Source organism: Heterodontus francisci, chromosome 19 (assembly GCF_036365525.1).
Source record: "Heterodontus francisci isolate sHetFra1 chromosome 19, sHetFra1.hap1, whole genome shotgun sequence".
Lineage (NCBI taxonomy): Eukaryota > Metazoa > Chordata > Chondrichthyes > Heterodontiformes > Heterodontidae > Heterodontus > Heterodontus francisci.
In genome coordinates, this window is record NC_090389.1 from 71627721 (window position 1) to 71642488 (window position 14768).

General features: G+C 38.4%; 1 protein-coding gene across 5 annotated transcripts in view; it reads right to left on the reverse strand.

The window, feature by feature from the left end:
• Window positions 1-14768, reverse strand: part of pbrm1 (polybromo 1) — an 85391-nt gene that overhangs the window by 66271 nt on the left and 4352 nt on the right. For 4 of the 5 annotated variants that reach the window (XM_068051914.1, XM_068051911.1, XM_068051912.1 and 1 more), the window contains 8 exons: window positions 12856-13016; window positions 8280-8377; window positions 4863-5010; window positions 3535-3687; window positions 2113-2235; window positions 952-1020; window positions 653-751; window positions 174-262 (listed from right to left, as the gene is read on the reverse strand). In XM_068051914.1, coding sequence (XP_067908015.1) covers window positions 174-262; window positions 653-751; window positions 952-1020; window positions 2113-2235; window positions 3535-3687; window positions 4863-5010; window positions 8280-8377; window positions 12856-12999 — 923 coding nt within the window. In that variant the 5' untranslated portion in view covers window positions 13000-13016. Of the gene's footprint in view, window positions 1-173; window positions 263-652; window positions 752-951; window positions 1021-2112; window positions 2236-3534; window positions 3688-4862; window positions 5011-7722; window positions 7858-8279; window positions 8378-12855; window positions 13017-14768 lie in introns of those variants that run through there. The other variant, XM_068051913.1, reaches the window with a different exon arrangement.

The following is a 14768-nucleotide window of genomic DNA, read 5'->3' on the forward strand; positions in this document are numbered from 1 at the left end:
AACACCCATCGCATAAGGGTTTTTTTTTATTTTTATCTATGAATGTTCAAGTTTTCCTAAAAATCACATTTTGCAAAAAAAAGACATTTTACAGTAAAATATACCACAGGCAAAAAAACACAACAGTGGATCATTTATAAAAATTGTATATTAGACCAAATATTTTTGTGTACCTGATTCGGAGACTGGATTTAGTAGGCTCCAAATTATGCTCAAGTTCAGCTCTCTTCTGATTAAATACTTTCTTAATTGTATTTGCATCCTATAGAGTTGGAAAAGATATTTTCACGTCAACAAGATTATTAAGTTTTCACTATATGTCAGCCCCCAAACAGTGGACCTGGATATATCATGGTATGTTACAGTGCTCCCCTCTGAATCAAAGTTGAACTTTATCAGTGCCATAACTCTACAATAGAAGAATCCAATGTGTAGTTACTTAAATCTTACTAAAAAAAGACTTGCATATATATCACACCTTTTATGACCACTGGACATCCCAAAGCACTTTACAGCCAATAAAGTACTTTTGAAGTGTAATCACTGTTGTGATGCAGGAAACACAGCAGCCAATAAGTTTAGTTTAAGAAGACTGGCTGTAAGTGCCATGATCTAAAATATAACTCACACCCTTCTATTTTTTTACTCTTACCTTGAAGATTGGTGACCCTGGTTCATTGTAGGTTTTTGCGTTCCTTACTAAAAGTTCAATATCTCTAGCCATCACATTGACACTCTTATAAACACCATTCTGTGGAAAGAAATTGATATGTTCATACTTAAAAGAATAAGTATTCACTATAAGCTAAAGTATAAAATAAGTTAAAATTACATATTCAGCAAATACTCAGGTGAAGCATCAACAGTGCAGAATAATTTGTCACATCATACAGTTTGTGATTTCAGCTGTTCAGTTGCGGGAGGGAAAATGAAAGACAAAATTGCAAAAACCTGAATCCTCTGAGCGACTGTCTTCAGGTCTACTGGTTCTTTAATAATTTCATAGTAGTCAGGATATTGCTGCAAATACAAACAGCAATTCAAGTATTAAAACTTTGACTTCTCTATCAAATTTTCCAAACAGATTTTAGCCAAATAAATTCAAGGTGAACCTCAGTATTGCTGCTTGTGTTGGAATATCTCTAACAATGTTTTCTGAATCCAAGTTCTTTAAAATTAGAGCAGTTAATAAACCATCAATTATAATTAGCGATGAGATTTCTCAAAAGCAACTTCTTTAGATTTCAACTTTGCAGGGCGTAAAATGTATTTATTTATAAATCTCAAGCTTGAAACCTGAGGCACAGGGATGTATTTTCTCCCAAAGATTACCATGGGATGAACTTATTTTGTATAGTAGGTCTGAAAGCTCTACATTCATTATCTGTTTATCTAAAATTAGTGCTTGCTTAAATAGTAATATTTAATACTACTAGTTCGATTAAACACATCAACAAAGTAGAATTTTATATTGTATAAAAAGGTACAGAGAAGATTATAAAAATGTGTTTAAGGGATAACAGATTCTTTCAATTAAACAGTACAAATTAAATTGCTTCTTTTATCAAAATGCAAACAAAGTCAATGACCATTAACTTGTAGTATCCTCTCAATAAGCTACTGGAATCATTATAAAACCGTGCAATTTTACATTAACAGACTGGGCACATTATGGGAACATGCGTGAAAAAACAGATCAGGAGGATAAATAGAGATGTCAAAAGATAATTTTTACAATTATCTATAGTATACTAAAAATCTTACACCTCCATGGATTTCCTGTCAACATTTCCATTTTAATTTTCCATTTTCATATTTAGAATGGGAACTGCCTATATAAACTGTCAGACAGTAAATAGATCCTCCTGGCATTGGTGGTGCAACACTAGAACACTACTTTTGGCCTTGACTCCCTATGTGCAACACCACAGTAGATTGACTAGTTTTACTTAATTTTACCAAGAAGTAGACTTCAGCTGCAAAAAGCAAAAAATTATCTGCCTATACCTGTTCTTTTGCACTTAAATATACAATAATTCATTTTCAAAGACTTTTTTCACAGCAGAATTACCGCAATTTATCAGTTTATTGCTTTTGAACAGATTTACTCACCACTCTAGAAGGTAATTTTTGAAAAAGCTCACTGATGAGATGACCTGTTGGGTCAACATAAGTGGCTACAGCTTCAAACAGGTGCTCTAACTGTTCCTTTAGATTATTATAATGTGCTGTACTCTACAAAACAATAAAAATAAAATTCAATACTCAACAGTTTTCATATCCAATCAATCCCACACATTCACCTAATTTTGTAATATGTGGGTTCTACTCATTAGCCAAAAATGCAAAATTGATATAATTCTGATGACATTTTAATTAAAAACAATTTTCAAAATCTTAAAGGATCAACACCCAAAAATATGCATAATACATGAAGAAATATATTTTTAAATTTGATCATGGGATGTGAGTGTCACTGGTAAGGCCAGCATTTGTTGCCCAACCCTAATTGCCATGGAGAAGGTGGTGGTGAGCCGCCTTCTTAAAACCTGCAGTCCATGTGGTGTAGGTACACCACAGTGCGGTTTGGAAATAGTTCCAGGTTTTTGACCCAGCGATAGTGAAGGAATGGCGATATAGTTCCAAGTCAGGATGTTGTGCTGCTTTGAGGGGAACCTGCAGGTGGGGGTGTTCCCACGCGTTTGCTGTCCTTGTCCTTCTAGGTGTTAGAGGTTGTGGGTTTGGAAGGTGCTGTCGAAGGAGGCTTGATGAATTACCATGATATAACATATGAATAATTCCTACAATACCTCAGTATCTACTGGACACTAGTTGAGAGGAGGGAACCCTGCAATCGAGAACTTTGTTACAAGATATCTGATTAGTTGGATACATAACAAATCTGAACAATCACTAAATATCCTGCCAAAGGAATAAAGTAGGGAAATCAGAAAATGCCAAACACTAGGTGAACACTAAGATTGAAAAAAAAGAAAGACTTGCATTTATATAGTGCCTTTCATGACCACTGGATGTCCCAAAGCACTTTACAGTCAATTAAGTATTTCTGAAGTGCAGCCAATGCTGTAATGTAGGAAATGTGGCAGCCAATTTGTGAACAGCAAACTCCCACAAACAGCAATGTGATAATGACCAGACAATCTGTTTTGTGATATTGATTGAGAGATAAATATTGGCCTGGACACCAGGGATAGCTCCCCTGCTCTTCAAAGAACAAAGAAAATTACAGCACAGGAACAGGCTCTTTGAAATAGTGCCGTGGGATCTTTTACGCCCACCCAAGAGGGCAGACAGGCTTTCGATTTAATATCTCATCCGAAAGACAACACCTCTGACAGTGCAGTACTCCCTCAGTACTGCACTGAAGTGTCAGCCTAGATTGTTGTGCTTAAGTCCTGGAGTGGGACTTGATCCTACAACCTTCTGACTCAGTGGCAAGAGTGCTACCAACTGAGTCACAGCTGACACACAGATTATTGTGCACTTTTCCTGGAAAATTAAAGCTACACTTACTTCCTCTTCACCAGTTGCGCCAGGATTATCTTGACCATCATAATCATCCTCTTCTTCTTCATCTTCATAATCTCCTCTTTGAACAAACTCATTTCTTGTTCTTGTATACAAATCCCACAATTTTTCTGCAGCTTTGCACTCAACTGAATCTTCCTGCAAGTGATCAAAGAATCATTTGCTTCAAATATACAAACACTAAGTTATATATTTTTCTAATCACAATGTGTAATTGATGTGTGCAGTCAAATCAAGAAACATTGACCCATACAAGATAAACTGTCCCAAACCAAAGTTACTTCTGTTTTACAACAGAGATATTAAGCTGGTATCTTAACCATGAACATGAGTTCCACTTCGCACAGGAATTGTATTAACCAGAAATATATTGAAACTCAAGTTTCTGGTAACCTAGTGACAATGTTCCCTCTCAGGTGTGCATGTGTGTGGATGTGCAGTAACCCAGAAGGTATTGGCACAGGGTGCTCACAATTTGTCCTGTTTAATATAATGTGCACGGTTCTGCAAAAACCGTAAAGGTACCATGCACTGAAATGAACAGGCTGTGCACAACAACAAAAAAAATCAAGGGAACACTACTAGTGAGATGGCACAAGAACATGAAAATCAGTATTTTAAGTGTGATTACAGCATCCGCTTTTCCAGGGGCCAAATATAATTAAAAATATATTTTGAAGTTATTGTACTTAACATTCCGCCTGACCTCACTGCAAAAGTCAATCACCAATTGTTAAATTATCAGACACATTCTTTTTAAAAGCAATAGAATACATACAATTAATTATGTTTTAACTGCATTTCATGTAGCAAAAAAAGTAAAACACTCCAATATCACAAAATAGATTTTAAAAATTCTCTGGAAGAGGCGGCAACTTTCTATGGAACAAATCAAAATGATAGGTCAATTGCTCAGTGATAAAATTATAGATAAAGAATAAACTTCAAAAGCTGGAAACTTGAAATAAAAGCAGAGAATGTGGGAGATTCCAACATCTGAAACGAGAAAAGATGGTTTGAGATTTTGGCTGAAGACCTCGCTCACCATTCTGACAAAAGGTCAAAAATGTGAATCTGCTGATGGGTCTGCAGCATACCTCCAGAATTTTCTGTTCTAACGCTAAAATATACCACTCAATTTAAGCAACTTTCATTTATACATCAACTGTAACATAGAAAATTGTCCTATGACGCTTCACAGAGGAGTAAACAAAACTAAATGGACACCAAGCCAATGAAGGAGACATTAAGGGGAATTGACAAAAGCTTGGTCAAAGGTATATATAAATCAGTTTAGTCTCAAAGTTCATTACCTTATAGTAAGCCTTTGCATTATTGACCATAAGCTGAAAATCAGAAGTTAACTGATCAACATCATCGTATTCCTCCATCTTCAATTTCTGCTGGATCTTCAAAAGATCAATGGGATGGGAAACTACGTCATAGTAATCTGGTTGGTTCCTATTTTGCAGCACATGGCAAGATATGCATTAAAAATATGTACACTCTTCAAATGCCTATAACTGCTATGAACTTATATTCAAAGCTAGTAATTACTAATATGTCATATTCATTTTATCTTTCAATTTTCAGCAATTTATTTCACACCTATGCAAATTAATAAAAATAGAATTTAGTCCTAACCATGCTCTTCACTGTAACCACTTAAGGCACAGTGTGACTAAGTATTCATAACAAATCCAATTCAGCTAATGACCACCCCATCAACCTACTGGCAATCAGCAGCAAAGTGATGGAAGGGGGGTCAGCGACAGTGTTATCAAACAGCATTTATTCACCAATAACCAGCTCACCAATGCTCAATCAGCCTTGCCATCGACACCCACATCCCGTGAATGAATAAGAGTCAGCTCACAAAGCTAATTATGTGGCAGAATAGATCTTAACTCATCATCATTGGAACTTTATATAACATATATATATAAAATCAAAAAAGTATCCCTTTAGAATTTTAAAAAGGTTTCTGACCATCTGTTACACAAGGATATGAGAAATGGAACAAATAGAGATGCATTAATGGATTCCTTCACTCATTCAAAAATCTCAATTTTCTTTACTCATTCAAGAGATGTGGGCATCACTAACAAGGCTAGCATTTATTGTCCATCCCTAATTGCCCTTGAGAAAGTGATGGTGAGCTGTCTTCTTGAACCTCTGCAGTCCATGTGGGAAGGTACTCCCACAGTGCTGTTAGGGAGGAAGCTCCAAGATGTTGACCCAGCAACAATGAAGGAATTGCAATATACTTCCAAGTCAGGATGGTGTGTGACTTGAAGGTGCTGGTGTTTCCATTGCCCTGCTGCTCTTGTCCTTCTAGGTGGCAGAGGTCACAGGTATGGGATGTGCTCTTGAAGAAGCTTTGCCGAGTTGCTGAAGTGCATCTTGTAGATGGTACAAAAATGCAGCCACCATGCACTGGTGGTAGAGGGAGTGAATGTTTAAGGTGGTGGATGGGGTGCCGATCAAGCGGGTTGCTTTGGCCTGGATGGTGTTTAGTTTCTTGAATGATGTTGGAGCGGCACTTATCCAGGGAAGTGCAAGTATTTCATCACACTCCTAATTTGTGCCTTTTAGATGGTGGAAAGGCTTTGGGGAGTCAAGAAGCGAGTCACCTGCCAGAGAACACCCAGCCTCTGACCTGTTCACTTATCACAGTATTAATGCGCTTGGTCCAGTTAAGTTTCTGGTCAATGGTGACCCCCAAGATGTTGATGGTGGGGGATTCAATGATGGTAATGTCACTGAATATCAATGGGAGGTGGTTAGACTCTCTCTTGTTGAGATAGTCAATGACTGGCATTTGTGTGGCACAAATGTTACTTGCCATTTATCAGCCCAAGCCTGAATGTTTCATTATCTGAAGATATGCTAAATTGAACTGAATACTGTGCAATCATCAGTGAACATCCCCAGATCTGACCTTATGATGGAGGGAAGGTCACTGATGAAGCAGCTGAAGATGGTTGGGCCTAGGAATTCTTGCAGTGATGTCCTGTGGCTGAGATGATTGGCCTTTAAGAACCACAGCCATCTTCCTTTTCACAATTACTGATCAAAACATTTTCCTCAGTGCACTTTATGTGATAATTGACTCGACCTAGATAGTTACCTTTACTTTATTAAACACTGTTAAGCATTTATTTCATATATATTTCAAAAGATTAGAAGATATAATACACAGGGTAAACTTAGCATGTTGGTTGAAGTGGGCAAGTGAAACATATTGCTCAATAACAAGGAAGTCTCATAACCTACATACAGTGTTGCTTGTGAAAATCATTAATATCTTTACAATCACCTACCTGTTGAGTTCATTTCATTTTTGGATTGCAAAATTACAGCAATTACCAAATTTTCAGCTTAAGTTAAGGCTTTAAAAAATTGTTTTGAATTGCTTTCACAAAGTATACAGTCATTTGAATTGCGGTACTGGTTGCAAAGCTGCACACTGCAGAATTTTTGAAAGTCTCCCAGCTAAAAAGAACTAACAATCTACAGTTAACTTGTGCTTCCACAATCACCAGTGAGCACATTTCTGTTGAGGAGTATGCCTTTAATATAGTTGAACCTGAGAAAACCATATTTTTTCAGTTGTACTTAAAAGAAATCCACAAATGTTACTATTTATAGTATCCAGTCACTGGATGGGCAACTTTTTCCTATCATTAAAAGCACATAATGGCAACATTTAAGAAAAGTTGGTTTTTGGTGCCTTAGTGACACATAAATGTAAGTTTACAGTGCAGAAGGCAGCCATTTAATCCTTCATGTCTGCACTGGCTCTATGTCAGAGCAACCCAACGCTAGCCCCCCTGCCTTGCTCACTCCCCATAGCTATATGTCCATATCGTTCTCGGTTTCAAATATTTATTCACTTTTCCCCTAAAAGAGGTAATGATCTCTGCCACAACTACTTTGTGGCAAAGCATTCCCTCCTCTAACAGCACTTTTTAAAGGAATTTCTCCTACCCCGTCTCCTCACACATTCAGTGACAATTAGAAAATTATAACACCCTCATGTTTTCACATTCACGCCATTAAAACTTTTCATCAATTTTAAAAATGCCTATTAAATGTCCTCTTGGTCCTCTCTGCTCCAGTGGAAATAGTTCCAGTATCTTGTGATGGATTAAAGTAAAAGGTGGTGCTCACCACAACGGGATTACATCTACAATGTCCAATGTAATGAGCCCCTGATCTGAGCTAGTCTGAACTGGAATGAACCACCTTTTCGTGCCTGGCTACAGAGTGGCACTGGCAGAAGCCTCAGGAAATGTTATCTGCTCACTTGCATCGTTGCGAAATGGTGTTGAGCATTGGGAAAGAAGAAAAAAAAGAACTACTGTCATCAGTAATGCTCTATTAAGAAAGAATACCGGATTTTATATTTTTCAAGTACATAGGATATTCCTATTGAAAAATACTTTCCTCAATCGGCAATATTTCACTGGCTGTTTAAATGCACTCAATTAATTATATTGTATTTATAAAAGCCAGTATACTTATGTATCATTGAGATATACAATTCTTTAATTCAGTTTTTAGATTATACATACAGAAAAATTAAGCAATTTTACACTTCTAAACAGCTTTAGACCAAGACACAAAAATATTAGCTTGTTAAAAAACAAACTTTTTCAAGAATTGTTTTTTGAAAAAAAAAAATTAATTCTGAAAAACTTCCAAGATCAGGATTCCCAAAATGCTACCTTCGTTTTGGTGCTCTGATGAAGAGCTCACATAGAAGTCTTCCATGATCATCCTTGTAATCTCTAATGGTATTGTACAGCTCATGGCAAACTGCAATCTGTTGAAAGAAAATTTTTAGACCATATATGTGTAAATGCTTTAGTTGTACAGAACCCTGGCAGTTCCCATATGGAGTACTGTGTTCAATTTTTGGCACCGTACCTAGGGTAGGAGATATTGGCCTTGGAGATGCTACAGTCCAGATTCAGAATGTTAGCCAAAGTTTAAAGGGTTAAATTATGAGGACTGGTTGCATCAACTTAGTGTATTTCCTTGAGTTTAGAAGGGTGATCTAATTGAGGTGTTTGAAATGATAAAGGAATCCAATAGCGTAGATGGAGGGAAACTACTTAGTTGGCTGGGGGTATCTAGACCCAGGAGGCACAAGCTTAAAATTAGAGCTGAGCCATTCAGGTTTGAAACTAGGAAGGAGTTTTCACACAAAGGATAGTGGAAATTTTTAACTTTCTCCCCTAAAAGCCTGTAAATACTGGGTAATTGAAATTTTAAAGACTGAGGCCAGAATTTACACCCAACCCAAAGAGCGGGATGGTGGTGGTGGGGGGCTATGTAAAATGGAGTGGGTGGCTCGGGGGGGGGCCCTTCCTGACCTGCTCCCGCCTCCGCTGTCATTTTATGCGGGGCAGCTGCGACGAACAACGGCTTGCCTGCCCCAGGCCAATCAAAGCCCTTAAGTGGCCAGTTAGTGGCCACTTAAGGGCCTCCACCCGCTGCTGCAGGGATTTTACTGCTGTCATGTAGGCAGCCCAGGCCCGAGGAAAACCGCCTGATGAAAGTAGGCGGCTTTCTGATGGCCTGGGGGAGGGCCTCCTGATCAGGCACCCTATGCTCAACAGAGGGCTGCCCCCGATGCCCCAACCACCCCCGAAGCCCTCAAATGACCACCCATGCTCACCGGGGCCCAATCGATCACCCCCAGCAAGGCCCCAAAAACTTATCTTTTCCCAGGGCCGTCCTTGTTTTTCTTCTTGAAGCTGGGCTGCAGTCCCAGAGGTGGCCACCGCTCCTGGTGACGCTGCTGGGACTAAGAGCTGCCGACCCACTGATTGGCCAGCAGCTCCATTAGGCGGGACTTCCTGCCTCAATGAGGTGGAAATCTCACCACAGACCAATTAAGGGCCTGGGGACAGTGAGATACGGTCTGGATCTCCAGGCCAGGCAGAGGTGGGATCACCACTGACTTTTCAGTTGGTGGACGGCTCCCATCTGACAAAGGTAAAATTCTGGCCTGAGATTGATAGATTTTGTCGGTTAAGGGTATCAAGGGATAGGAAAAGGAGGATACATTGAGTTGAGGTAACAATCAGCAATGATTTGACTGCATGGCAGAACAGGCTGGGGGAGGGGAGAGGCGCTGAATAGCCTACTCCTGTTCTTATGTTTTTATCTATATTATATATATATGTAAACGAGAAAAACAAAATTTACACATTAAAAGACAAATTAAAGGATTAAATGAGGAAAGACATAGGGCTGAATTTTATTGGGCCCCCGACACTGGGGGTCGTGGCGGGGGGGGGCCCCAGAAAATACCTCCGTGAGTGACCCGCCATAGGCCTAGACACCGGAAAGGCCCCACCTCATAATACCAGCGGCGGTGGCACCTAGTGCTGTATAATACCTTGTGGCGGCCCCCCTGCCACTTGGCGGCGGCATCACAATTTTAATATGTTAACACATTCAAATGAACAAATCAATTACTTACCTGCTGCCGACAGCCGTCCTACTGCGATATTCCGGTCGGTTGCCGGAACTCCCGTGCCTTCGGATCTCCGTTCGGAGATCTGAGGCGGAATACTGGTTTGGAGGGGGGTGCAGGTAAGTTTTCAGGACGGGGGTGGGGGCAGCAGGGAAAACTAACGCGATTGGTGGAGGGGATGGTGAGAAGGGGTTGAAGGTAAAACTTTGGGGGGGGGGGGGTGGGGAGGTCAGGATCATGAGCTAAGATTTTTTGGGGGGGAGAGGGCAATTAATAAAGTGTTTAATCATGAGGAGGGTGGGAGAGGGGATTGAAACTTTTAATAAACTTTTCATTTTCATTTTATAACTCCTGCAATTTTAAAAATGGAAATTAAACTGAAGGGCTGGAAGTCCTTTAGAAAGGGGGCTGGTGCCTGCGCAGTGGCACTGGACACTGTTGCAGGGGATGGAGTGCCTTCCCGCTCCCATGTCATTGCGGCATAGTGGTAATGTCACTGGACTAACAATCCAGAGCTCAGGCAAATGCTCTGGAGACATGGGTTCAAATCCCACCATGGCAGATGGTGAAATTTGAATTCAATTAATAAATAAAAAATCTGGATTAAACAAAAGAGAGTATAATGGTGACCATGAAACCATTGCCAACTGTTGTAAAAACCCATCTGGTTCACTAATGTCCTTTAGGGAAGTCCTTACCTGGTCTGGCCTACATGTGACTCCAGACCTGCAGCAATGTGCCTGACTCTTAAATGCCCTCTGAAATGGCCTAGCAAGTCACTCAGTTCAATGGCAATTTGGAATGGGCAATAAATGCTATCCCAGCCAGTGATGCCTACATCCCACAAAACAAATTCAAAAAAAAAATCACACGGCTCTGTGGATTGCATCTCACCCGTGCGCTACAACCTTTTTGAAGCTCACCCCTGGAAAAATTCAGCCCATAATCTGTTAGTAATATAAAATATTTATATTTTCTAACTATCAAGGTAAGGTAGGTTTGCCTCAAAATTCAAATAATCTTTTTTGTAAAATGAACTTAATTACAATGAGAGAGGCACATTGTCTCTCTGAGCTAATGCATTTTCCAAATTTATAGATCCCCTAAACTACAAAAGGTGCGCAATCAATGCTTTTGTCTTTTTCCTCACACGCATGCATATGCACACAGACATCTATGTTTACCAAATAAAAAGTGTCTTTCCCCCTAGTTTTTCTGCTGGAATATTCAGCTGACTGAATGACACTGGTGCATCCTGCAAAATTAGGAACACAACACATGCTCAGAATACACAATCTAAATTCAGCTCAAAACATTGAGCAAAGATATCAAGACTAAAGCCCAGGCTTTTGGGAACGGTTGAGGCCTTCAAATAAAAAAACTTAATGGACATTAAAGAACAGAAAAAATAATTCAGTGGATAAATTTGTGAAGTAACTTTTATTTTGTTCAAATCCTTACCTTGTTCACTAGACATTTCAGTTACTGAAAAAAAGGAGATGAAAAAAACCGCAGAAAGCATTTTGAGTGATTTGTGGGAGCATGATGGCCAGATTTGTACAATCATAAAGTGACATATTCTCTCTATAATATTAAAGATATTGTGAGTGACAGCTGAAATGGGGAAGTGCAGCAATGTATTACAGCCACCTGCAGTACTTAATGGCCCAGAATTTGCGGGGTTTTTGATGGCGCCTTTGCCTTTGTGTGTGCAAATTAACGCTAAAATCCTGAAATTGCAGTCCGTCAATTACTGCTCCGCTACAGGCTGTACTGTGGACCTCCACCCACCCACCAGAGCCAGCAAACAATGAAATCAATTAAATTAATTAATCTGATGAGAACTTCCCCCTTTTCGCTCTAATATTGCTGTAGAAACCCCATAAAAGTTAAGCCTTGTTCAATGAGGTGTAACTGGGTTATTAACAGCAATGAGTAATAACTACTGCTGAACAACCGATCTGACCTTGAAAATATAGTTTCGTATTTGTGGAATTTTCTTAAATAACTTCATTATGATTAATTACTAGATTTTTAAAATAATTTTTTTTTTAAAGTTTGCTTCTGATATTTCAGCTTCTATCCTAATCCCATGTGTATGTCCCAATCTTTATGTTGCTCTCCGGAATTTTAAAAAAAATGATTTGATTACTCGTGTTTTTCATTTCCTGTTTTGCTGCCTGTGAAAACTCTGTGACTGGCTGCTTAGACAGCTTGATGACATCACTGCAGCTCGACACTGGAAATCCCCATTAAAAAATGCTACAATTAATTGCAAGTTGAGAGGAGTAAAGTTCTCACCACAGAGATCGCGAGAACTTGCAGCGTAGCTTTCTTCGAGGTCAGGGGTGACTGTCGTCACTTCGCCACTGACCGTAAATTATGGGCGAATGAGTTTTCAATGAAACATGCATCCCATATACCAAATTTAAACTGTTACCGATAGATCAATACAGCAGAACAATTAGATCATCAAAAGTTTTGTCAAATAACTCACTGGTTTACCAAGTAAGTGGGAAACGTATTTATATCACTTAACTCCTTCCTCTACACAGGCAAAATAAAATGTTAAAATTTAATACCAAATGATTCAGATTACATTATTCAACCAGTACTTCTTATAATTGACCAGTGAATGAAGTTTATTTTTGGCCCTTACATCAGCATTTATTTTATCATTGCAATGATGACAACAGTCTTCTCTGACTAAAGAATATCAATTTCCAGAAAAACTGAACCAACTTGGACATTTACTCATAAAATCTAACAGGAATATAGAAAGCAACTACAATTCTACTCTTTACAGTCATACTTACAGGATCTACAGTTGGAACATTGGAAAGTTTTCTTCTTTTTCTGCTTGACCCTGAATTGCTTCCAGAAACAGGGTGTCCATCATCACAGTCTCCACCACTAATGCTGCTTGAAGGAGAAGTGGCCCTTTTTCTTTTTGAACCCATAGGAACTTTGGTAATATCTTTAAAAATAAGGTGTTCAATGGTGAGTTCACTCAAACATGCTTACTCTCAGTCTTCATATCACTACCAGAAGACATTATTTAAGTCATTGTACTAGATTTTGAATACCTACTTCAATATCATTCATGCATTTAATTATAAACTTTATTTAGAAGTTTACAATGTGCATCAACTTCTGTTTTGGATCCAACTCATAAACTATTAAAGTTAAAACCAGAACATTTTTTTTTAACAAACCTTCAGATGCAACAAGTAACAGGGATTGTTGGCCTATCAAACAACTCAGATTTTCCACACTGATATCCTATTCTCCCCTTCCAATTTCATTCATACAGGAAAGAGCACTAATGTCTACAGTGCTCCTTTTGTAAATCATGTGTCCTATATGCATATTTGCTTAATTATTTCAGAATGATTAGTAATAACCTGTTTTGACATGTTATTATGAGCATGGAGCTCAGGGCTGTACCAGAATCATATATCTTGCACCAGAAATTGAGACAAGAGATTGGCATTCATTAAGAGCTTCTAAGTTTCCTGACTGAACCATAAAAAAATTCCAGGCACATACACATTGAAGTACATCAAATATTAAACAGTATCGATATGGCAAACTCAAGATTATTACTAGCAAGAATCAAATGGAAATGAGTGAAGACTAAATTTAGAACAGGTATCAAAGAGTACTAAATAATGTTTCGAATAATCTACCAAACAAGGTAATAGAGGCAAAAATATCAGACATATTTTAGGTCAGTTATACACCTACTGATCTGAGACCAGTGCCGATTTGAGTACACCACAGGCAGCATGATACTGCACATATGAAGTTACATGCACAAATAATGGCAGCATTCTGACTGTAAAGTGAAATGTTTCACCAAAGAACTGTACATTGTTTTGGAGCACACAAACTCAAGTCTGTCTGCAAAAACAAATAACTGCCACCTGCTGGGTACTGTTTTTGATGCTTCTGGTGCAGTGCAGTCATCCAGCTGCAGCTGAATTTAGCCAGATGGAAATTCTACAGTGACTCAAAGAGGTGTCAAACCACCTAATGGAAGCTGCTTCTTTCCTATTATAATGTGCCATGGAGTCTGATAACTTAAGAACAATAAAATCATGCAGGTGTTCCTATCAAGTACTGTAAAATAAAGAGTGTTCATTTGTATTCCTCAAACAGCGTGTTGAATCAAACATAAACACACTTCACACAGGTTTTCACTGAGTAATTCCATTGTTTCTTTACTTTATCTGATTTATTTACACCGTTGTGGAAGTGCCATCACCAGAAGTTCAAAGCAGCATCATCTAAAAACACAGCCATGCCAGTAGAGCTAACATTCTGAGAATAGTGAAAAAATATTTCTTTGTTTATGCAATACGTAAAGTAGTATTGTTAGAATTACATCTGTGATAATGAACATCAATTTTAGCTTTGAGATGAATAATTTTACATACATGTAAAAGACTCAAACATTAAGCAGCAAGTTGTAATTATACCTTATGTAAATTAAGAGTAAAAAACTCATCTTCAAGAACAAAGGGTTCCCTTCAGCAACGGAACAGGCAAGCAAGCTATCATCTCTTTTACTTTAGACTATCCTTCTTGGGTAAGATAAGGAAGAATTTTGGAGTACTGGATCTTTACTGTGTAGATTTGACACTTAAAATAATAGGTTCCAAGCAACTGATTATGATTGTGTATTTTGCCAGTTATTAATGAATAAAGGGAACTAATCAGTTCATAA